At 36.9% G+C, this 24,568-nt stretch overlaps 4 protein-coding genes across 9 annotated transcripts in view; 2 read left to right on the top strand and 2 right to left on the bottom strand.

Annotated features, from left to right (window-relative positions):
* The window catches only part of LOC116848050 (ribonuclease P protein subunit p25-like protein), a 32,974-nt gene extending 27,125 nt beyond the window's left edge, over nt 1–5,849 (top strand). The window contains exons 2-5 of the mRNA XM_032823787.1: nt 3,371–3,490; nt 3,559–3,737; nt 3,815–3,916; nt 4,272–5,849. Of these exons, the coding sequence (XP_032679678.1) occupies nt 3,371–3,490; nt 3,559–3,737; nt 3,815–3,916; nt 4,272–4,482 (612 nt within the window). The 3' untranslated portion in view covers nt 4,483–5,849. The remainder of the gene's footprint in view (nt 1–3,370; nt 3,491–3,558; nt 3,738–3,814; nt 3,917–4,271) is intronic.
* A 139-nt stretch (nt 5,850–5,988) lies between these two features.
* LOC116848049 (MOB kinase activator-like 4) lies at nt 5,989–10,600 on the bottom strand. Its single transcript, XM_032823786.1, has 4 exons — nt 10,387–10,600; nt 9,412–9,785; nt 8,606–8,740; nt 5,989–8,354 (listed from the first exon to the last, which is right to left on the bottom strand). The coding sequence occupies exons 1-4, from the start codon at nt 10,444–10,446 to the stop codon at nt 8,258–8,260; spliced, it is 666 nt and encodes a 221-aa protein (XP_032679677.1). The 5' UTR covers nt 10,447–10,600; the 3' UTR covers nt 5,989–8,257.
* A 1,398-nt stretch (nt 10,601–11,998) lies between these two features.
* On the top strand, nt 11,999–22,328 carry LOC116848057 (mediator of RNA polymerase II transcription subunit 15). Of its 6 annotated transcripts, XM_032823803.1 has the most exons (12): nt 11,999–12,329; nt 12,521–12,608; nt 12,674–12,725; nt 12,864–13,058; nt 19,547–19,806; nt 19,930–20,088; nt 20,281–20,399; nt 20,494–20,585; nt 20,660–20,821; nt 21,098–21,383; nt 21,471–21,573; nt 21,872–22,328. In XM_032823803.1, the coding sequence occupies exons 1-12, from the start codon at nt 12,235–12,237 to the stop codon at nt 22,202–22,204; spliced, it is 1,944 nt and encodes a 647-aa protein (XP_032679694.1). In that variant the 5' UTR covers nt 11,999–12,234; the 3' UTR covers nt 22,205–22,328. The 6 variants fall into 6 exon arrangements, with proteins under 6 accessions (XP_032679694.1, XP_032679692.1, XP_032679693.1 ...); XM_032823801.1 differs by lacking the exons at nt 11,999–12,329; nt 12,521–12,608; nt 12,674–12,725 and adding an exon at nt 17,501–18,392 and having other exon boundaries at nt 12,911–13,058; XM_032823802.1 differs by lacking the exons at nt 11,999–12,329; nt 12,521–12,608; nt 12,674–12,725; nt 12,864–13,058 and adding exons at nt 16,121–16,944; nt 17,501–18,392.
* LOC116848059 (alpha-methylacyl-CoA racemase) overlaps nt 22,254–24,568 on the bottom strand; it is a 4,270-nt gene continuing 1,955 nt past the window's right edge. Inside the window, exons 5-6 of the mRNA XM_032823804.1 lie at nt 23,594–23,837; nt 22,254–23,474 (exon numbers count right to left, since the gene is read on the bottom strand). Of these exons, the coding sequence (XP_032679695.1) occupies nt 22,970–23,474; nt 23,594–23,837 (749 nt within the window). The 3' untranslated portion in view covers nt 22,254–22,969. The remainder of the gene's footprint in view (nt 23,475–23,593; nt 23,838–24,568) is intronic.

Genomic DNA, 24,568 nt, shown 5'->3' with positions numbered 1-24,568 from the left:
ATATATATATATATATATATATATATATATATATATATATATATATATATATATATATATATATATATAGCAGTATAAAGTAATATGTGAGAAAATGATGAAAAAAAGAAGCATATATCGTATTTACGCGCGATATGGTAGATGAGCTGCAATGGCACCGTCTGCCGTTGTATATTTATACATTAAGTCAAATTGAACAAAAAAGTCCTCTACCATTTTGCAAATAATCACATAGATTTTTAGATATTAATTAAAAAAAATTTGTGCATTATGGTACACAATTATGTAACAATTTTCTTTAATTAATATCTAAAAATCTATATGGTTATTTGCAAAATGATAGAAGACTTTTTTGTTCAATTTGACTTAATGTATAATTATATAACGGCAGACGGTGCCACTGCAGCTTATCTATCATATCGCGCGTGATCATTCACCAATCTTCTTTAATTAATTTCTCAGTTATTATTGAGAATATCGCAAAACGGTATGGGACTTTTGTATTCATCTCAACCCGCTCTACGTCCTCACGAGAGATTGTGAAAGTATATATACGGGACACCCTGTATATATATATATATATATATATATATATATATATATATATATATATATATATCTCCCTGTTTCTTTTCATTTCTATTTGTTCGGATATTCACGTCATCAGAACATCCCCCAGACACTCTCTCATCTATCAATCTACCCATACTCCCTCTTCTCCGTATCATACACCACGACATTTTACCTCACCTTCTCCCTTCTCCTCCGTCTTGACCATCACATCGCGCTCCCTCTCGAGCGAAGGGCACACACGTGTGGCGCTCGGGGGGGCGGCTCTCGCGACGGCTAACGAACCCCGAGCAGGGTTGATCGAGCGAGCGGCGATCGGCGCGCGGGTCAACGGCGGCGGAAAGAGCTGGTCCTTTCGCCCGCAGTCTTCGGCGCCCTTTAGGGATAAAAACGCTCATAATGTTGGAATGCGGGAACGGTTGAGGAAGGGGGTGCTTAATAATGCAATATGGCGTCGGGGCGTCGCGACGCTATGCGGACTATGCCGCGCATACCGCTACCATATACGCCCACGCGTCGACCCCTCCGCGAGAGCCCCGCGTCGTCCTCCTCCGTCACCCCGGCAGGAACGAGGCCGTCTCCTTTCCTTCCCCTTTCTCCCCCGTCCCGCTATCGAAAGCGGGGTATACCGCGCAATCGAATGCTGATTGGAAAATATTGATGGGACTTTCCATCCGGCAGAGCGCCACAGAGGGGAGCGACGGCGATCTCGCTCGTCTCACCGTCGGTGTCTTTTTTCCGCGGCACGCTCCGGAATTCCGCTGAATTATATCCCCTCTCCCGCTCCGAAGGATATCTCCGTCTGCTCCTCTTTCTCTCCCTTCTCGTAGTACTCGATACCGTTTATATTAATAGGCGAGCAACCGTGGAGAAAAGAACGTTATTAAAGTAATGACACGCGTTATCGACGGAGAAAGGAAAATGTGCACCGTCGCGGAATTGACAATGTCACTTTAAGCGATTACAATGGACGGTCAGTTAGCTTCGATTTTCTGCCAGACGCAATTATTTGACAATTGGTTCGATTAATTGTATCGGAGAATTGGCTAGTCGCAACGTTGACGCATCTCTGAGCAAAGCTGAGTACGAGTTTGCAAGTGAATGTACTCGCGTTCTCTGATCTCTTATTCTCTTGTTCTGCGACTCTTATTCTCGAGTCTCCTTTATCGTTAAAAGTATCTCTAAACGTGACACCAATCAAAAGGCTTATAAACTACTTTCAGAGGCGCTTTTATCGATAAAGGAGACTTTAATAATGAATGAATTTCACCTTCCTCTTTTTCTAAAAGTGACCAGAGAGGATGACCGAGCTACCTTCCATACATCAACATCCTGTTGATGATGATTTTGGTATAAGTATTTGTTAAATAATTTATATAGCGAGACATTGACAGATTTAGAAAAGTAGAAGTATTATAGAAAAGGCAAAGTATGTTTGAATGTTTTTGGAGAAGACGATATCTCGTATAGAGTACGAGAAATCTACACCAATTATGTGTAATTTCATCTGCCTGGCCTATACGGTCTCTTGGACTGAAGAGGAGGTCACCTGCGGAAGAGGTGTTCGAGATCTCGAATGGAAACTCCGCGTCTTCATCTTCGTCCTACAGGAGTTCATTCCAGATGAACGCCAAAATCGGCGAGATATTTCTGCGTACGACTGTACAAGGTCGTCCTAAGTTCCATGAATGGTTCCCGGCGATGGCACGCCGAAGCGACGATGCTTGTGAACCCATGACCTACTGGCAGAGAGAGAGACCCGGTGTTTAAACACACCTCCGCCGCGCGCTTCGATTTCCAGAACAGCCGAACTATTTCTGAAATTACGCCCCGTTAACATTACGCTGACCTTATATCAGGACAAAAAGACCCTCTCATCCTATGTGTGACGTTGATGCATTCCCTTTTTGTGTCATGCGGGATGTTTTTGTATAATACGAGATTTCGAGTCAATCGTCCGCGAAAAAGCTCACGCAACTTTTTAATGCTTAATATTAAACGGTAGAGTTTATGCAGTTATCTCTTCAATTTATAATATTTATCATTTTTTTTGGTATGTTTATTTCTTTCGCGTGCCTTTTGCGGCCATTCACGTGTGTGAATTATCTCTCATAGAACGTTGTCGCGAGCGAAAACGATATTAAACATATGTATATCTAAAGCTCTAAAGGTAAATAACTTAATTAAAAGAGATAAGGCTAATAAGAACCAAATGCTAGATGTTCATGCAAATAGATTAGAATGGGAGGATAATAATGATAGCGTCAATCTTTTTAGATATATGTTTAATTCTTTGAAACGCTGACTTAAAACACACTCATATCTCTTGTCATAGTTTTGTATATTTTGTAATATAGTTTTATGTATTTTGTACAGCGTAAAGTCATAATTCTAAATATTGCGCAACTTTTGCGACAAATATCGTCTTTGTTCATAATAACGCTTTATGAGAGATAATTCATACACGTGAATGTTTCGTGACACGAAAGAGGCACGCGGAAGAAATAAATATCAAAAATAACGAAAAAAAAAATGATAGAAAAGAATATAATAAAAGGAATAGAAAAAATATAAGAAAAGGAAGAGGTAAATATACTCTATCGTTAGTTCTTATGTTTGTATAGTCTAACGTTTTTGTCAATTTTGTCGTCAGTTTTAAAATATTGAAAATACCACAATATTTATGTCTGAAATGTCACTATTAATTTTACAATACGCTCAAAATCATTCGCTAAGATCATTCAGGTTTAAGTTTTGGTCAACATTTACCTCTATAAAATTTGTTCTCATTCTGTTTTAGATGGGAAGGTCAAAGCTGAAGAAGAAGCTGAAGCTGGAAGAGTCAGGAGAAAGATCGACCGATACGGAAAGTACTACGATACCGATAAAGAATTTGCCAGAAAAATTTATCTGCATGCATGTAAGTCTTCGAAACTTTCAGGTCCACGCGATATTATACGATTTTACTTACTTGACATTTGGTTGAAGGTGAAGAGCGGCACCAAGATTAGAAATGTCCTTGGCTACGCGTTGAAAGAATTTCCTAATTATAACAGCGTCGTCTGGACCGGAGTCGGGCAAGCCATTGGGAAAACTATATCATGCGTAGAGCTCTTCAAGAGGAAACACGAGGGTCTTCACCAAGTCACCAAGTTGCGTTATACCAAGTGAGTTGAGCAAACGAACGTTGATAAATTCCAATAGCGGTTTAAACGCCAATTTCTAATTTATCGGTTGATTTTAGGAGGTCGAAAAAATCGAAGGAGAACGTAACCGACGAAATTCATCAAGTGCCGGAAATTCACATCTTGTTAACTAAAAATATTAAAGACACAACCGAGCTTGGGTGAGATTTGCTTAATCAACTGACTTGTATGATCTCCGAAATCGTTGGAAGAAATTGCACAAGGCATTCTTGTTTAATTCACTATTTCGCGAACATCTCAAGACTTAGAAGTCTATCTTTAGCATCTTAAAGGAAACATAACTTTGTCATCATAGCATGTTTTACAAAATTATTAATAATAAGGAAATATAAAAATATAAAAGGAATTTAATTGTGCTGAATTATACATACATACGTAGTTTTATGCGTTGCTTTATCGTTAATTTCTAATATAACTGAATAATTGAAATATCGGCCAGAAAATCCTTGGCTTTCTCCCATACACATATCGCATTAATATAAATATACATTTCAGGTACCAAGCGCCTGGAGATTGTGCGAATTTTTCAGAAGAAAAAGATGCAGTGAATTCGAAAGCAAGCATTAAAGTAGAAGGCGTAAACTATTATGCGCCTCGCAACGATATGAAGCAATTCGCTGCGATGGGATTGAAAATCAAACAGAAAAGGCCGAGAGATACGCAAGCGGAATCATTTTCAAAGAAAAATAAGAAAATCAAATCTTGATGGAATAGTCTTCAACAGTACGTTGAACAGTATATCTTGAACAGTACGTTAATAACAGTAGATTAGGAAATGTAGTATTTCTTTGGATAGTACGTTTCTCTTCAAAGAGAGCGTGTAATAAGATTTACATGTGCTAAAAAGATAGGCTTTACTAGAGGAGAATTTATCAACTTTATGGCATTAAATTTTAATGATTTTCAGCTATCAAAGATCTCTTGAAATTTGATACGTGTAAAAGTGTATAACAAAAATTTAACTTACGGAAATTGTAACGGAATTGTAACTTACAAATTTTATATATTGTTACTGTTTTGTTACTAATAAACACATAAGCACTATAAGCATTATAAGCACATAATATAATAGTAAAATATACTATTATACATAAATACTTATATATAAGTATAATAGTGGAAAAAGGGGAGAGGAGATGTTGAAAATCAAGTTATATGTAGAAATTTTATTCTCTATCAATACATAGATATTTGTTACATAATATAATCACACGTCATATACATATTATGTTATTGTTATTTCGACACGCGACTCGACGTATTTATCGATACTTTATCTCGAGTTTCCACTTCTTCGTATTTACAAGAGTTCTATGTACAGTATTACAATATCCTTCCCGTCTCTCTCGCGCATTTCGGATACGAAAAGGGACGCGTGGATGCTCGAGACGCGCGATTTACAAGTGCCAAAAATCGGCCGGAAATTATCTCATTGCCGGAAGTGTATTAGGGCAGTACAACTTTCGTGTCCCATGTATACGCCGATGTGTGAATTACGAGTTGATTTATTGTGCCGTGATTAACTCGTAACTACTGCACCTTTCGATAAAATCATAGAAAGATCTCGCGACGAAAGTACGCGTGTGCGCGTGTGTGTATTCATGTGAACACAGTTTCGATAGGATGAAAACGTTACAACGAACACGCAGTCGATATCGTCGCTCGTCACGGTATTATTTTCTGTTCACTGCCATAAAATCGGATCTTGCAAACGCTACTTCTCTTAATTATGGAACCGCTTTTCTTACAAACGCTCGCTTACACGTCGTCTTACACTGAAACTACGTCATCCGTTTAAAAAAGGAGAAGAAACGACGCTCGTGCTCACGCTAATAAGTTCATTAGCGACAGCTTATTATAGTCTACCTTTATGTCTAATATGTAAAACGGAACGATCTGTCCCAAAGTCTTCCGTAGTGAAGTACGAAATTTCGTCGACAACGCGCGGGATAGTAAAGCCTGGCATCCTGCTCAATTCATATTGCTGTACTGGATATACAAACATATACACACACAGATATATATATATATATATATATATATATATATATATATATATATATATATATATATATATATATGTGTGTGTGTGTGTGTGTGTGTGTATATATGTATGTATGTATATATGTATTTATATTATGTTTATATAATAAATAACAGTAGCTAGCACATTTATCACTATATATCTCGCTAATAATAGGTTTTACAAAGATCAACTACATGATGACATTTACTACAATCATTTTAAATCAACACTTTTTTGTCCTTACAGTAATGCAATGTAAAATTCTACAATTGTTTATATAAATTCGTACTCTTTCTCTCTTTCTTTCTTGGTATCATCAAGTATACACACTGACAACAAACGTTCGAAGCTTTCAGCTTGTCGGAAATCTCTGTGTAACGGGATTTTGTTTTAACCGTTTTAATACGTTTATAACGTTTATAAGAATCATGATTTAAAATTAGATTTCTTAAATCTTATGGTAAAAAAAAGTAATTACGTGATAAGTACAGTCTGGTCAATGTGTTCAGGTTGAAAGACATTTTTCGTTTTGCAAAAAGCCAACTTTTTAGAGATAGTATAAAATAACATAGCTCGTTAGAGAAACGTCCTCGATTCAATTGAATCTCTTTATCAGCTAACAACGTATGTAACGTTAAAAGATCCGTCTATATAATTTTCATTTCTCAAATTAGAAACGTTCTAATTTCGACAGACGTAAGGTCATAATCATAATCCGACATTAGTATAGAGTTGATAAATATAATTTTTAGGATATCGTACACGACAGAATAATACTTCCCGAAATTACAAACAATCGCTGGCTTACGTAACTAAGTATAAATGAAAGTTATGAATTATACAATATATTGTTCCATTACATACATTTCAATATATAGGGTGAAATCTTTTTTACAATAATTCGCGGGAAAATAGAAAGGATTAAACGTAGCAGAAAAGCTCAATACCATTTTGCAAAATTCGCAATAGTTAATGACGAATTAATTATTTTGTCTGATCTTAAATATAAGAATGTACTATTACTATTATACTAAGCCTCAGTACGCATTAGTGCAAGCTACCGAATTCGCTATAACACATATGCATGACATCCGTGTATCGAATCGATGCTGAATCGAAACGTGTCGCCGTTTCGGCAACATACGTGTACGTAGAGTTGACACGGCGTGTAATACAGGATCGTATGTCGAAAGATAATTATCTTTCGTCCTCTTATCGTCGCGACAGAAAAGTAACAGCTTTTGACACGCTTCGGCACACGGATATATCATACACATGTGTTAGTGTATCAAGCCTCGCTGTGTCTCATAACTATGGGCAGGGGGACGTAGCGATTCGCGAGTGTCACGGTCGCGCGCCGGCCGAAGATCTCTTTCTTTCGGCTGCCGCTTTCTGTGCGCTCATTATATAGCTCAGACAAAATAATTAATTCCTCATTAACTACTGCGAATTTTGCAAAATAATACTGAGCTTTTTTGAAGTGCGAGCGTAGCACAGCAGGCCGTACACTAGTCTAGTGTACGTCATAGAAACGGAAAAATTTCTTTATGCTCGCACTCCTTTCGGAAGGCATGGCAAACCTCCGAGAATATAGGATAAGAAATCCAAAGGATGGAATTTGCCAAAGTATATGTTAAGAAATATCTAGGATATGAAAGTAAAAAAGGAAAAAAGAAAAGGAATAGGATAAGAAATAAGTAGGATAAGTGGCGAAAAGAAAAAAAAAAGGAAGTGTAGGAAAAATGTAAAATAAAAATAAAGTATAAGTTAAGAACTTTCTGGCATTGTAAGCTGAAGTAGAAAAATGAAAAGATACTATTGAGCTTTTCTGTTCCGTTTAATTCGTTCTACTTTCCCACAAATTATTGTAAAAAAGATTTCAGACACCCTGCATAGAGACGTAATCTTTTTACAGAATAGTAAATCTAATCGTTATACATTCAAAATATAGAATGAGAGATAGAATGAGACACTTCCATCCGCGGGAAGTAGCCAGTAGTAACTTCGACGGCACAGGGTTAAAAGTTTTGTAACATCGTACTTCAAATATGATATATTATTAACATGCTTTAAATTACCACGTAGCGTGTTTTCGGGAACTCGACAATAGTTTTAATAAATTCTCATATCGTTTTAACGACCGTTCAGAGACTTTTAATGAAGGGGACAAACACGAAAGATATGGACGCGAGAAATACTCCACGTTACATCCATAGAGTTATCATCGAGAACCCAAAACTATCGAGAAATTATTAACAATTATCAAAATACTCATCGAGAAAAATTTCCCATTTAATGGTGCCGGGGACAGATATAAAAGATCATAAGAAATTCACACTATTCAAGCAAGAGTGAGTTTTTACTGACCCCATACGGAATAACGTGTGATTATTATCAGCTCCTCTTACTAAATCTGGCAATTCGACTTTGGGCAATACGACCGCATCGTTAAGTCCTATGCTTCGCTTTCCGTTGCGCCATCGCCTTCCATAATAGGTACTATCAAATTATCCTTCGACATCAAATTGTATTTTGTTACAAAAGCAGTGAATCTGAAACGGAAAGTTCACATGGTTCTTCTGTTACAGTACAGGAAGGGCACATAGAAAAACGTAAGCAATAAAACTTAACCAGTAAGCAAATTGACTAACCGCAGTCGATGATTTTTCTTACTGTCGAAGAATAATCGATTGTAATCGGTCAATTTTATTATTGTTCAAAAGTCTTATTGTTTACGTTTTTCCTGTGTACTCCATCCACTTAAAACAAGTAGCAAGACATGGACGTTAAACTGAAACGTTACCTGCGGCAAAGGAAAGTCTCGTTCTCAAATTCGTCGAATATCGTTCTATGATGGAAGTATGCGTGAGAGAAGATTCTGTAAACCCTACGGCAGACAGAACCCAATTTTGCTACGGAAGATTCCTTAATACTGATTCTGCAACAGAAATTCAGATATTGCATAAATTCACATGATTCTTGTCCAATTATAATTGGGAATATTACAGTAAGAGAAATAAGACTATCGAGAGCCAGTCGTGAGTTTTAGTGTGAATAACAATTCTTTAAGGTTCCTGGTCTCTTGCCATGAAAATTTAGAATCTAGAATTGATGTCATAAGAGAGGAAATGCATCCTCAAAATCCCTGCAAAGTACATAAAAATAAAAAGATATATTCAAAGAATGACTTGTAATTGATTAAGCGCACTTCTAAAATATTCCGAGAATTTTTCCCGGACTTTCATCATTGTATTGATCATTATATAGTATTTTTAGAATTTTTATAGAATTTTTATAGAATTATATTTTACTCTTTTATAAAATTATAAATTTATGATTATAAATCAGACTAAGGAATGGAAGGATTGAATGAAAACTTGATTTCTTCAGCTCAGTATGTCAATGGAGCTTAATACGAATGTCCTCTTATGATGAAAAGAAATTCACTAAAGCCCGCGAATGGCTCCTAATAGTTCTGTCGCATTTATTTTAGCAATATATCTTGAAAGTCTATATATATATTAAGTTGTACAATTAGTCTTTTTGAAGGCGGGAGTATATTAACAAACACAACAATTCAGCAGAAAGTAACAGTGACAAAGGAGATACCTGCTGGGAAAATACTTGTTGCTGTTGAGTAAACACGCTGCTCCATCCAGTGTGTGTCGAGTGTAATCAATAGCAGGGCACTCTTTGGGAGTCTTATGCGCAGCACACAAAAATATCCATTGTTCAGTGGCTGTCATCTGTGTGCATGTTTCAGGATGGCATTCTTCCTGCAATCTCACCGCTAAGCCATTGAGCTCCATGCAGAACTGCCTGAGATGCTCATACTTCCACACACCCTCATCGTTATTCTCCGGCATATTAAGTATTAAATCAATATTGGATGGATCTCTTCTGATCATCTGTTGAATGTACTGTTGTACAGCGAGTGTGCTATCCATTTCCTCGAACGGCTCATCAGGCCACCTACTGAAGTCCTACGACATGGATAAAAAAACTCAGTGTAATATAAAGGCGGTAAACAATTTATGCTTACGTCAACGCGCGTCGTTAAACCATCGATCCCGTGTCCCCTCACCATATATCATCATCATGGTGTAAAAATAGACGCGACATATAAGATACAGAGAAGCTTTACGCCGACATGTATTCCGATATGCAATAATCGACGAAGAATGTCGGGACCGACAACGATCTGTGTGAGACAGCTCATGCAGCAAAATACGAGGTAAAATAAAACGATCTGTCAATTTCGTCACGCTCCGGTGAGGGCTGCGAGGTACTCCCAGGTAGTGGCGAATCGTGAAACATTTCGCGTCGAACAGTATTCGATTGCGACGCGACTAGTTCGAGGAAGACATGCATTCTCGCACTGTAAACAGTGTCTCTCAGGATTTATCTCGCAAAGCGGTCATTGATTTTCATCGGACAAGTGTCAAGGAGGGAGGAAGTGTCGTGAGATCTCCGGGAGATAGAGCGGTTGGCGTAGTGGGTGAGTAGTTTCCGGGCGGACGAACGCCGCCCGGATGAAACGCTGGTGCAAAGGTTCCCGAATGTAATGAAAACGATGTTAATAACCTCTGCTTTTGTTCCGGGCCTGTTTCTTCGCAGGATCGTGGGTCCGTCCGCCATCTTCATTTTGCCAGTTGTTGCACTCGACTCTGGTGTGCACCAGCACCCTCGATTCGGCGAGGCAGAGCGGCGAGAAACGAGCACCGCTGTCGAGAGGCAACACGCACACAGCGACGCGTACTCTGATGTACGTTCCCGTCGTTAGACTGCGCCACGCGAGACCGATTCGCTAGCGACGTCAGTGGAGGAGAGCCTGATCAGAGAGAAACCTTAAGGTGCCTTTTCATGCTAACGCTCGACGCTCAATTTTAGCGTCAAAACGTGATCGACATCGCCGCTGGATAGCAAGAAACGCATGAAAAGGTTATAACAGCGTCGAGTTATTAATGCAAGATTCACACCGCGTCCGATGTTTGACGTACGACATCCGATATCCAATAGGAGAACAGCTTTCTAATAGAGAATTCAATTCTCCATTGGAAAGCTATTCTTTTACGTGTAACGATGGATATAGGAAATGAAAAATATTAATTGGTTTAATATTTATAAATAATGTGGAGTAAAATTTACACCCCACGCGCACGATTAAGTTTCAAATTTTGACGCGCCTATTGGAGGCCCAGATAGCATAGAGATCAACAGAAGTTTCTAGAGAATTCATTTTAAAGAATAGATATAGAATTAGAAAAATGAATACCCGAAGAATTCTTGAAGAATTAACCACAGTAAGTTCGTCTTGAAATATTCCTTAGGACTTCATTATAGCGAATACTTCGTAACTTAATTCCTAGAACACTTTAAGAATTCATGAGGAATTAGGGCTAAGGCAGAGAACGAGACGTAAGCGTCGTAATCGTAAAGTAAGGCAGAGAAAAACGTAAGCGTAAGGCTAATATCCTTTCATGATTTACGTTTACGTTTTCCTCTGCTTTATTTTACGTCTACGACTATGACTCATTATCTATGTCTCATTGGGCGCATTCAGTAGAAAAAGCGCTCAGTGAGCAATCAACGATTATTGGTTCTTGCTATTAGATCCCTAAATCTAGACCAATTACATTGACAAATTACTCAACTGTTGTGCAACTGTTGAGTCTGCTGAATGCAGCCAGAGATTCTCTACTTTTGACTTGATGGCGTCATTTTAGCGTTTATCGTATCTATACCGGCTGCGTTCCGAAATTCACTGCCAGTGCTGAAATTCTATAGTATACGTAACATAAACTATAGATTTTCAGTACTGGCAGTGAATTTCGGAACGCACCGCTGTATGTTTGCAAAAACTCCCTATTGTAATGATTGGTTTGACTTGGTAATTTACTAGATAATGCTTTGCATCGGTTGGTGTGTCCAATCGTACCGTGGTCAATCGGGGGGACGTTCCCGCTCGATTCTTGACGATGTGCAAACGAGATACGCATGTGAAAATTTATAGTATACATAACGTGAACTATAGGATTTTCGTATACGCATCTCATTCGCATGATGTTGAGAATTGCCACCCTGGGCTGCGTTCAGATTCCTTACCCGGGTACACTCTAATACAAGAAGTGCTATAGTTATGTGACATATACTATAGTGTTTCTAGTAACAGAGTGCACCCGGGTAGGGAATCTGAACGCACCCCTGATGACGCTATCGCCAAGCATGCGCAAAATTCGGCCCAATTTCTGAGTGATGGTTGGTTTTCCTTGAGATTTACGTTCGCAAACTTGTACAGTCACATATTCAATTTTGAGATTATCTTGAGTAATTAAAATAAGTAACAAATAATTGCATATTTAATATAAACAACGTGTTGTGAAACATCAACATCGAACAAGAGAAGAGGTTTCGGTTTGTTCCTGTTATATCATGCATCCGTCGGCAGTCGTTATTGAACAACCACAAATGGCGGCGGACGATTCATGGAAAACTCCACATTTTCGACAAAGTGTGGTCGCAAAAATGTGAGTTTCGATTATTGATAAATATGAAGAAGAACATTAATTAACAAACTATCATAAAGAGAAGTTTATTGTGGGAGAACTAGTAGAACTTTAAATCAGATCTTACGAGGTTAGAACCGACCAGCTGTTAAATCAGCTATTTGTGTCATATAATACCATAGTTAAAAATATGTTCTTGATGTTTTCAACAGAGATGAAGCTGTACAGATGTCTGGAATGCCTACGACACGGAACAGTGTTGAAATGGAAAATCATGTCTTCCAAAAGGCAAAGTCTAAGGTTTGTGATATAACAATTGCTTATATTGCAAATTTCTTAATACCACTAATATATTCTTTTCTCAGGAGGAGTATCTGGGTTTTGTGGCCAGATTAATTCTTCACGTCAGAGAAATGAGTAATGTCACTAAAATTATAATAACAGTAGATATCTGAAGTAATTTTAAAATATCTGATCTTATAATCTTTAGCATATGAAAATTACACATTTTGTATATGTAATATTTCTTTAGTAATGTCTTACTAATATCTGCAGATTCCAAAAAGGGAGCTGCTGGTAATGCACCAGGTACTACCGGTACTAATAATCAAGGCATGCCAGATCCAATCGGTGCTCTCCAGACACTGGCACGCCAAGGAACTGGGAATAATCAGATAATGGGTATAGGAGGCCCTGGTCCCAATCATCAAGGCATAATTCCACAACCACCATCAAATGCTACAACTAATCGTAAGTATTTAACATCTCAAAAGAGAAGTACTTTCTTTCTGTCTATAGCTAATCTTCTGAAAATTATGTTGGTCAGGTAATTCAAACTTTGAACACTTCAAAAAAAATTTTCTTGACTACACTATGTTTCACTACCAGATTATTAGACTAACATAATTTCCAAAAGATTGTTTGGATAAAAAATAAATTACTAGCCTTTCTTTCATTTGTTGACACATAAGTTGACACTGGAATGGTTTTTTTATTTATTTTGTAGAATATAAGCTCATGTACACTTCAATTTCACTCATAAATAAAACATTCTAATTATGAAAAATAATTGCCTAACCATTGATCTATATGATACCTTTTCTTCCTATAGTCTACTGTCTTTATAGGAGTTGCTTACTGTATTTTATAGGAGTTGCTTACTGTATTTTATAAGAGTTGCTTACTGTATTTTATAGGAGTTGCTTACTGTATTTTATAGAAGTTGCTTACTGTATTTTATAGGAGTTGCTTACTGTATTTTATAGGAGTTGCTTACTGTATTTTATAGGAGTTGTTTACACTAGTATAAACGCACGTGTGGTTTTATAAGCTTTATCACCTACTTTAATTTGATTAAGAGCGATTAAAACTTTATTCATTAGCATTATCTAATGCATGTATTAGTAATAATAGATCTGTTTTTTTTAGCTGAACTAAGTTACATTTTAAAGTAAAACAGATATATAATGGCGCTGAAAGAAAAAATACTAAGTTCTAGTGTAACTAAAAAAAAACTGATCTAATTAACTCTAGCCTGTGCTAAAATTGTTCTTCCCTTCAAATTGTTGGTTTATTTATTTTATTTCTACTATTGTATACTTTTCTTTGATAAATGTTGCATGTAAACACTTATATAAGACACTTTCTTTTTAGTATAATTTCTTAAATTCCGACATATTAATATTTTTAATTGCATACAAAATACTAATCATCACATACATGTATTCTTGACTTCATTTTGTTACCATTTCTCTAGTTTAATTTCAATACTTGTCAGCATCTCTTTCCTTCAACTTGACACTGATTAAACTTGAAATTTAAACATATATATTTAAAACTATTGTTTAAAAGCGTGAGCACTTCATATCATGAGCATATTACATATGCTTCTCTATACTCTTTGCAAAACAACAGCATTCTTCTAACAAATATATGTCCACCAACTAAATAATATTAATATCACTATACAAACTCTTACTGATAACAAAAATTTTCTAAATCGGCTGATGCAGAAGAAGATAGCTGTAAAATCAAAATTTAACATGATATTGTTTAAAATTAATGTTGTAAACACGTTAAACGTTAATATTGTCGAATCAAAACTAAAAAATCTCGACATGCCAGTCAATTCTCAGGAACACGTGTGATCTGTAACTGCTACTACTACTACTAATTTACAATACATCATTCCTTGGAGTTCGAATATGGGTGTGTTTGAAAATAGCTATGGTTACTGTCAGTAAAAATTATAAAATTGGCAGCATTGAGAATTACTGCTACTGCAATTTGTATCTCCCACCAGTAAATCAGTTGTTTGTTCTAGGCAGTGTTAGGTGTTAGATATTGATGCATAACCTTGAACAGTAAGTGAGTTTATCAAGGACTGAATAAAATTAATAAATAAAATTAAAAAATTGTATTTATAATAAATAACCTCTGTATATTTGTCCAAGTTATTTGAATTTTTTCATAAGTTTTTTTATAAGTTTTTTCATAAGTTTTTTCATAAGCCATTTGATAAACTGATTTCGGATGTCGTAAATGCTCGAACCACTCTTTTGACACTAAACCATGCTGTTGATTTGCTAACTCCAAATCTTTCACTTACAGTGCGATAAGAGTCTGGTGTTGCCAAAACATAAATGGTAATTAATAATTGTTTTCTTATATCAATTTGTTTATATTTTTTATATTTTTCCATAATTATGTTGCAGTTAGCTTCTCTTACAATAGTTTATTTTTTTATAATAACGAAATTTACATATGTCATTAACTAATTTACTGATGGGAGATACGAAACGTAGCAGCAGTAATTCTCAATGCTGCCAACTTTATCATTTTTACTGACAGTAACCACAGCTATTTTCAAACACACCCTATGTCGTCGTTGAGGATTCTGAGTTTACAACTCATGAAGTGTGTTGAAGAGATTCTGGAATTTATAACAATCGAACGAGAGTAAAGTGACGAAGAACAATATTCACATTTCCGCTTTAGATTTTAGGTTGTCTTAAGTTTATCTTCAGATGTCGTGTAACCAATGAAACTTAAGACAGCTTTAAATATAAGATTGAACTATAAATACTGCCCTTAGAACTTATTAATTTCGAGCTGTCAAATGTTCAAGAATAAAATCTATCTCTTTTCTCCCTTTCGTTTCCCATTCTCTTTTTCTCTCTCTTTTTTGTCTTTCACAATTATTTTGAGCTTTGATGTATGTTTTTTTTCGGCAGTAGAAATCATTATTTCTTTTAAAACTTTCTTCAAGTTTGCTCATGTAATGATTTATTTTTTGTATTATTATTTAATATCAACGGAAGTAATTCACGTGATGCTGATGTGTACATTCATTTATTCCCGGTCTGTTAGGTCAGGGCTCGGTACATTTTGGCCTTTTCGGCCGATTCTCGGGAGCTACGGCTTCTATCTCCCTCTTGCCGCGCGGCGAGCCGTGCAAGTGACGGTCGCGGCTCCAAGCTTAGAGGCACGACCGTCACTTTTCAGGCCCGCCGCACGGCAAGAGGGAGATAGAAGCCGTAGCTTCCGAGAATCGACCGAAATGGACAAAATGTGCCGAGCCTTGTGTTAGGTGATTTAAGATTAAGCCTCAAAAACTAACCAATTATAATTGGTTATTCTCCTCAAATTTGATTGTGATTGGTTAGTTTTTGAAGCTTAAAACTTAAATCACCTAATGTAGACCAAGGGTTACAAAGTTTAAGAATACTCGTTTACAGGACAATTTCTAAAAGTTTTCTTTCATGCATTTTAGAATTGACCGACCAATTGGGGAAACTTGATTTACAGTAACTCTCATATGATAAGTCTTATTGGACGACGTGTCTCGAATGGATGTGTCTCTAAATATGTCAAGAAAAAAGTGTTCAAGGTGTCCTGCACACGAGTGTAATAAAGTACGAAAGTTCATATCGTGTTTTACTTTGGAAATGGCAAATTCCTTCATCACATCATCACATTACCTTTGTGTTTGTTGTCTGATTGTTTTTACTTTTACGTATAATTTCTTCTCATATTTAATAAAATTATTATATTATTATTAAAATTTTTTTTATAAAAAATTATTATCGTTATTATATAGCATATATTAATATATTATATAGCTGCTATTGTTATAATTTTTTCTTTTTCGTTTAGTCCATTTTTTTTTTTTTTCGTTTAGTCCAGGCCTGCTTAATCCGTGGCTCACATTTTCATAAAATAATATAGGACGCATTATTTTTGAAGCTTTGTTTCCAAGTGATTTTTGTACTACTAACATACGCAATTCACTAGATACTTTATAGGTCCCCAAGAGTCCCTTTTTTTTAGACATGGGACTGATTATATCATCGCATAAATCATTTTGAAGCATCTAGGATACGACGGTCTATTAACACGCTTCAAAATGTCTTTTTAATATATCGAGTTTGATGACGTCATTTTGTAGCTAGAATGTTTTGCCTCTAACGAATTCTATCTCTAGGGTCTTCTGTCTCGTAACAATGAGTGTTTATCATCTAAAGTTAGTGATACAAAAGTTAGCTAATACTCCACGTATGAAGTCAAGTTCTGGCTTAACCGCTGTTACCTTAAGACGTGTACGAATATGTTCGGACCTGTGATTTTTTTGAGAAACGTTAGTTTTGGTACCTGAGTGAAAGGGCCGTAAAGAAAAGTCTGAATTCAAGTAAAATAATAGAGACAGGAAACAAGAGACACGTATAGGGTCCGCTGGCTTCCGCGATTAGCTCAGTTTGCTTAGTCCCTCTGTTGACTTCTGATGGTGTCTGCAGTCGTACAGTCTCATGGTCTCCAATTTTCGTGTTCCTTTTTTTCTTACTGTCGTTCGTCAATGATCGTGATCGTCGTAGCTATTGCACGTTATACAGTAAATTAATGCTATCGCACGCGTGCTGCATTCTACCTTCCTGTTGTATTCGATTTCGTAGCAGTACATACGTGGCCACCATCGATGTCATATTTCGACTTAATGAACGTGATTGAGAGATCTACGACAAACATTATGATAGCGTTGTTGACTTTGCAGACCGAGACTGTTTATCAGATATTGTAAAACTATTCAGAGAGATTTTCCATCGAGAGTCTTCTCTACGAAGTACGATAGATATTTAGGGAATAATTGAATATTTCGACCGGGGGCCTTCACAAATAATTTCATGATAACTGTTCAGGACTACCTTGGCATGGATGAGCGGTACGGCCATATTGATCGTAGTATCTAAAAGCTTCTGGTATTGTTGAGTGAAGACACGAGCATATTCTACCGCAACGTGATTCTGTCGACGTGAAAAATGAAGAACAATAATGTGTATCATGTGAAATACGCGAATATGGAGAATCAACGTGATTTCGATTCAAGTCAACATGTGCCTAGGATGCTAATGTCACAGCCGCAATTCCCATCTCCACCACAAATGGCTACCGTATCCTCGTCTGCTCAGCAGCCTGTGAACGTTCAACAACCAATAAATTTTCAGCAAATTTCAAGAATTGTACGTCTAACCACTCCTCAACACACCACAAATCTTCGACTTTCAAGAGTTCGAAAATTTCGAAGCGGTCAGCAATCTACGAACGTTCAACTTGCACACATTCCACAATTAGTGAATATTCAACAACCCGCGAATGTTCAACAACCCGTGAGTGTTCAACAATCTGCGAGTGTTCAACCTGTAATCGTTCAACAACCAGTGAACGTTCAACAACCTGCAGGCATTCCACAATCAGCGAATATTCAACAACGTGCGAGTGTCCAACAACCCGTGAGTGTTCAACAATCTGCGAGTGTTCAACAACCAGTGAACGTTCAACCTATGAGTATTCAACAACCCGTAATCGGTCAACAATCAATGCACGTTCAACGACTTAAAAGCGTGTTGCGAACTCCAAGTGTTAACAATTCTTCAAGTAAACAGATCATCGTGGGAAACGTGATGATACCACTAAATCAAGCGCAATTGCAGAGGCTTAAGAACAACAACAAACTCAAGCAGGACGGCACGGGATCTCTGGAAATGCATGTACAGAACGATAAGCGCATTAAGTTCGTCTACAAACCCAATGGTAATGAGATACTCGGTATAACGAATTTTAAATTTAAGGTAACACTGCTATATCGTAACCTCACGCGAAAGTGGTACATTAGCCCGGGTTATTCTTTCGTGCCGGAAGTGATAGATCTCAGAGGCAGGCTTAGGTCCGGTACGCGCAACCCCGTCTCCGACGAAGTAATGAACATAATTTACGATGTGAGACGCTCAATACACGCTTATATAATTCGCTTAACCGTCGCGCACGAATTCATCCGCGACGCTCGACGGAAGTACAGGGATATGCAATTTTACCTGCACCCGACTCTCCGGATGATGGAACTGAAGTTTCACGAGGACGCATGGCCAGGCAATCTACGAAAGTTAGATCGCAGAGACGTTATGGTTGTAAAAATGACATTAGACAAGAAACTCCGAATTCGCAATGTCGCTTACAAATACGCTTACGAGTATTCGGTAGTGAAGAAAGTGCGGAATGAACATTTTAGCAAGTTGCGAACTATGTTGAAGAACTTCCTCAATTATCCCTTGAAGGAGGCGTTCGACAAATTTATGAGGGAAAATTGTTGCAGCGAATAATAGAGAGAGAGGACAGAATAATGTTAGAAAGATGAAAGAATCGTTAGAGAGTCAGAGAGTTATCTATCACTACTATTAATTTATATTTACAATTTATATTTATTATTTATATTTATTATTATTGCATTTATATTGCTAAGTTTTTTTTACATACCTCAGTAAGGAAAATAAATTATCTCATTAAATAAGTTATTTTATAACAGGAGATAATATAAATATTGTTATGTGTTAATATTAATATCACACAATTGTGTGCCTTCAAGCTTAATGTTTGAGATTCACTGAATACTCAGTAATATAAAGTAGTAATTCAGCTCACAATAAGCATATATTTGCCTGAACTGCTTTACAGTTTAAGATTTTGATACAATTTAAGATTTACTAACAAGCTGAAGGATTGCTAATTATTTCTAGTCATTTATATTTAAAATTGCGTTTCTTCATATTGTTATATGTTAATATTAATATATTTATATGCTCTCAAGCTTATTTTTTGAAAATTATTTAATAGGCAATTTAAAGTAGCAATTTAGTTCACAATAAATATACATTTGCTTAAATTGCACTACAATTTAAGATTTTTGTTAGTTTTGCAAACTTTAAATCAACGTCCTGGTCAACCGATGAATATGCCTGGCATGCAGAACAAAATGCCAGGTATGAACATGATGCCGGCTCAAACCGGTGGTCCAATGAGTCACATGGGTCCCATACAAACCATGCAGAACAACCCCATGCTAACCCAGATGAATCAAATGGGACAAGGTAATATGCCTCAGCAAATGAATCAGATAGTGCCAGGACAAATGAACCAATTAGCTACAGGGCAGATGCAGCAAAATATGCAGGTATGTACATGATCTTTATATATTGTGTCCTTAGAGCTATCTTTACATGTAAAAGAATGTACTATTTTTATATGAGAAATTACTTGTAAGAGATCATTGATTTCACTGGTTTGTTGTCTCCAGTCGCAGATGCAAAATCAGCTGCCAGGTCAGATGGGTAATCAAATCGGAGGTCCGATAGGTGGCATACAGACTAGCATGCCGCAGCAAATGACTCAAATTGGTCCTGGACAGTTGGGACCTGGTCAGATGCAACAGCAGTTGAATCATATTCAAAGAAAAGTATGTAATTACATATCATATTCACTATTTATTTAGCGTATTGATATTGTAGTGTGTACAATTTGGTACTAAATCATTTGTTTGAGTAGAAAAATATAGATTTGATGATATAAATAAATGAAATTGGCTAATTCCTCAAACTGATCATAATTAATTACTAATATTATAATAATATTCTATTTACATTTTCAGCCAGGCGAAATGATGAATACTGGATTTCCTGGTCCACGCAATGTTGCACCTAATCAATTCCTGAGACAGAGCCCGTCTCCTTCGGCTCCGAGCCCAGCCGGTTTGGGAGCACCGTCAAGGTAAGGATGTTATTTAATAAACTTGAAAAAGTGTATCTTCTCTTCGTTACAATGCAAGCATAAAATGGGAAATTAACAATAACTGTTTTTATAGTAATCAGATGGTGGCATCCCCCGCATTGGTGCCATCGCCGAGTCCGCAGCATGGCATCATGACAGGGCCGTCTCGTTCCGTAAATTCCGTTGGTAAGCTTGAGTGATTTAGTATGTTTAGCCGCAGAAGAAGAGAAAAGAAATGTATTACAAATAACTTTAACTAGGTATGGCACCATCGCCGAGCAGTTCGTTGAACACTCCTGGAGGTGTTGGTGCTACGCCAAGTCCTCAGCAGGAGGATCAGGCTTATAGGGACAAGGTCAGACAGTTAAGCAAGTACATAGAGCCATTGCGAAGAATGATCGCTAAGATGGGTAGTGAAGGAAGTAAGGAAACATAAATATTATTATTATAACTGATTAACGGTGGAGAATTTATAAACGAGAAATTTGATAAAGAAACGTATTCAAAAATGAAAAATTTCTATTTATGTAAACCAGGATGTAGCTTTCTTGTTTCCACAACTTTATAGACTTATTAGTCTGAATTTTTAGTTAAAAAATAAAATTATAGCTTTCTTAATGTCACGTTCTTTTAGCATTAAGCAGTTTAAGAAATTGTCTTATTATTTGTACTCATCATATTTGTTGTCTACTATTTAGACGTTGACAAACTCAGCAAGATGAAGAAGCTTTTAGAGATCCTGTCGAATCCTAGTAAACGTATGCCGCTGGACACGTTGTTGAAGTGTGAAGTCGTCTTGGAGAAGTTGGACTTCAAGAGAGGAGACGGTAGTGTAGGGCCGCCAGTAACGACGTTGAAGGAACATCAGATCTTCAGTCCGCTGTTAGAGGCGGTGAGCGCGCATCTCCAGAGTCCGGTAATCAATCACACATTACAACGTACTTTTGGACCATATTTGGGTGCCTTGTTTGCACCAGAGATCAAGTAAGTGCGAAGCAACAACAGATTATTTTTTATTTTACGTCAATGGATATGTCATCCGAAATTCAATATTAACGTGTATAAAAATAGAAATCTACCGCCGCCGATGAAGAAGCAGAAAGTCGAGGAACCACCTAGTGAGATACCGGACGTACTGCAAGGAGAGATAGCCAGATTGGACCAACGATTTAAGGTATGTAAAAATTTTGTTAAGATCTCTCATCGGTTACTGTTTGGCTCTCGCGGTTTATGTACGCTCGGAGTACGTGTATCCGATATTTTCTTTAAAAAATCGAAAATTTGTAATGCGAGAGAGATCAGAGTAACGAACTTGACTGCGTTTTGTATCACTAAAGAGGATTCGACGCGAATCGGAACATTTGACAGTTTTACGATAGTTTTAAATCTTTGCACATTTACGACTGATTGAGAAAGTTAAATCTTTGGAGAAGAGTCAGATCTATAAGAAATTAATTGCTCTCTTATTTCAGGTCAGTTTAGATCCAGCTCAGCAGAACGGCTCAAAGTGTATACAATTGATATGCTGGCTCGACGACCGTCATCTCCCGTGCGTCCCACCAGTCTCGGTTACAGTTCCTGCGGATTACCCCGTAACACCGCCCCGCTGTGTCATGGCACCACACGAATATGAGGCGACGACATTCCTCTGCGCCGTTCAGAAAGCTCTGAACGCCCGCATCGCCAAGCTTCCACGTCGTTTCTCACTCTCACAGTTGCTGGACACGTGGGAAATGAGCGTGAGACAAGCTAGCGCACCGACGCAAGTAACCGTTACTGCTAGTACAGTGCTGATGGGTTTGTAGCATCTCTGAAGAAAAGATTTCTGTCCTATCGAATAAGTTTGATTGTGGATGTATTTCAATTTTTTATTTGAATTTTATACAATATAATTTGAATTTTATACAATATAATTAATTGCAGATAAAAGTTTTATACCAGAATAAGCTTTCTTGAAGTGAATTCGCATTTGGTTGACGATGTTTCGTATAAAGAAACATTTTGACGATTGCAATCACCAATCCCATATAATATATATGTATGTGATTACTATGTATCACAAAACCGATGTTCCGACGAATAATGCATATTTTGCACAAATCAATTTTATAAATTCGCGTCGGTAACGGAATAATAAAATATCTTGTCATGGGAGTTACGTTTCTTTTATAAAATAGCTATATATATGTACATACAATAATATTGTGATATTGTAACAATATTTAAATATTATCTTGTAAATTATTAGAGATCTTAACGTTCTTTATTTTTCATCGAATAAAATAATAAAAATATAATGTAATACATATATCACATCCGCGTCGAAGTTAATGAAACATTAAAGGTCTTATCATTATGTGGAAGACTGGAGGAACGTTCTTTGATCAATGAGTAAATATTAAAACGTAAATTTCTTTTGGCAATATACCTTATATGTATAATATATATATTCCATTAAACCCATACTTTCATATTGTACATTTATATTTTATATAAAAAATTTACTGTCGCGCTATTATTCATGTACAGCTTTTCACATTTAAAGCGTAATCGTTTCTGAACATTCTTCGTTAAACCTTAGAAATACGTTGCGCTTGATAAACAAATCCATTCGACAGGAAATCGTTAATTTCTTTGGATTGATACTTCAACTCAGTCAAGATTTCCACGGTGTTTTGCCCGGGCTGCAGGTTTTCACGAGTTCCCGCAGAAACAGCTGACGTGCGAGACAAACGAGGAGAAGGATTTGGTATCACGTCGTTTGCTGCAGTTGTGAACGCCTTCCGATGCTGATTGTGAACGTGTGAAGCGGCATCCTGCAGACTCAGCAGCGGCGTCACGCACGCATCGGTGCCGTCGAATATAGCACACCATTGCGCCTGGGTTTTTTTTTTGAAGATCTCAGTGATCTTACGGCGATTCTCCTCGAAATTCTCATATTGCGGCATCTCATCGCTCGTGAGGCCGAGCTTCTCCAGGAAGACTTCGTAGAACTGCGGCTCTAGAGCTCCTACGCACATATAACGCTTGTCCTTCGTTTCGTATGTGTCGTAGAAATGTGCGCCACCGTCCAATCTGTTGAACAGAATATTTTAGAATTTAAAAGAAAAGAATTCAAGGATATTCGCCGCGGAACTCTGAATTGAAGCCTTAATAATATAGGAAGCAATTGAGTGTCTAAGAAAAATACTTACATATTCTTACCGCGTGAATTTCCCCAAATTGGTAATTTCTGTGATCTGAATAACCATGAGCCCAAGTACGCGCTTCCTTCTACCATCGACGCGTCCACCACTTGTCCTACGTTGCTATTACATCGTTCGTACAGCGCCAGTATAATTCCAAGGGCGCACATTAAGCCACCACCACCAAAATCAGCGGCCAAATTAACGGGCGGTGTGGGTTTCTCATTGTATCGGCCAAACAAGGACAGTAGTCCTGTTTTCCATACATATCATTTTTACAAAATGATTAAGTCATATCCAGATCAGTGTGACCAGAAATCTCGCCCAGTAGTACCGGTAGTATTGAGAGGGGATGACGCACACAAACGTGCCCGTGTATATGTGCGCTCCGAACTAATACTGCAATTCTAAGCAAAATCGTAAGTCTCGTAACTTGTTCTCGTAAAATTCGTCAGAACTTATGAGTAGATATTGCATAGACAAGTCTATGCATAGACAAGTCTATGCAATATCATATATCGTGCAATCACTCGTAAATATCGTAAATTACATGAAATCGTAGATATTTACGAGTAATTGTACGACATATGATGTTGCATAGACTTGTAAATCTATTCAAGTTCTGACGAATTTTACGAGAACAAGTTACGAGACTTACGATTCTGCTTAGAATTACAGCATAAGTACATGGGCACGTTTATGTGCATCATCCCCTCTCAATACTACTGGTGCTACTAGGCGAAATTTCTGGCTATACTGACCTAGATGATTATGTTATATCCAATATGAAATATTCTATGGATATACTCACAATATTATGTATAAATTATAGACACGAAGATATATATTATGTATAAATTATGACACGGAGATATATATTATCTGGATAAATTTACAATTTAGTATATATAACTATAACGAATTTTATATATATATATATATATATATATATATATATATATATATATATATATATATATATAT

Source organism: Odontomachus brunneus, unplaced genomic scaffold (genome assembly GCF_010583005.1).
Source record: "Odontomachus brunneus isolate Ranch 3 - 2012 unplaced genomic scaffold, Obru_v1 Obru_scaffold_088, whole genome shotgun sequence".
NCBI classification, from domain to species: domain Eukaryota; kingdom Metazoa; phylum Arthropoda; class Insecta; order Hymenoptera; family Formicidae; genus Odontomachus; species Odontomachus brunneus.
This window is presented reverse-complemented; position numbering and strand designations above follow the sequence as displayed.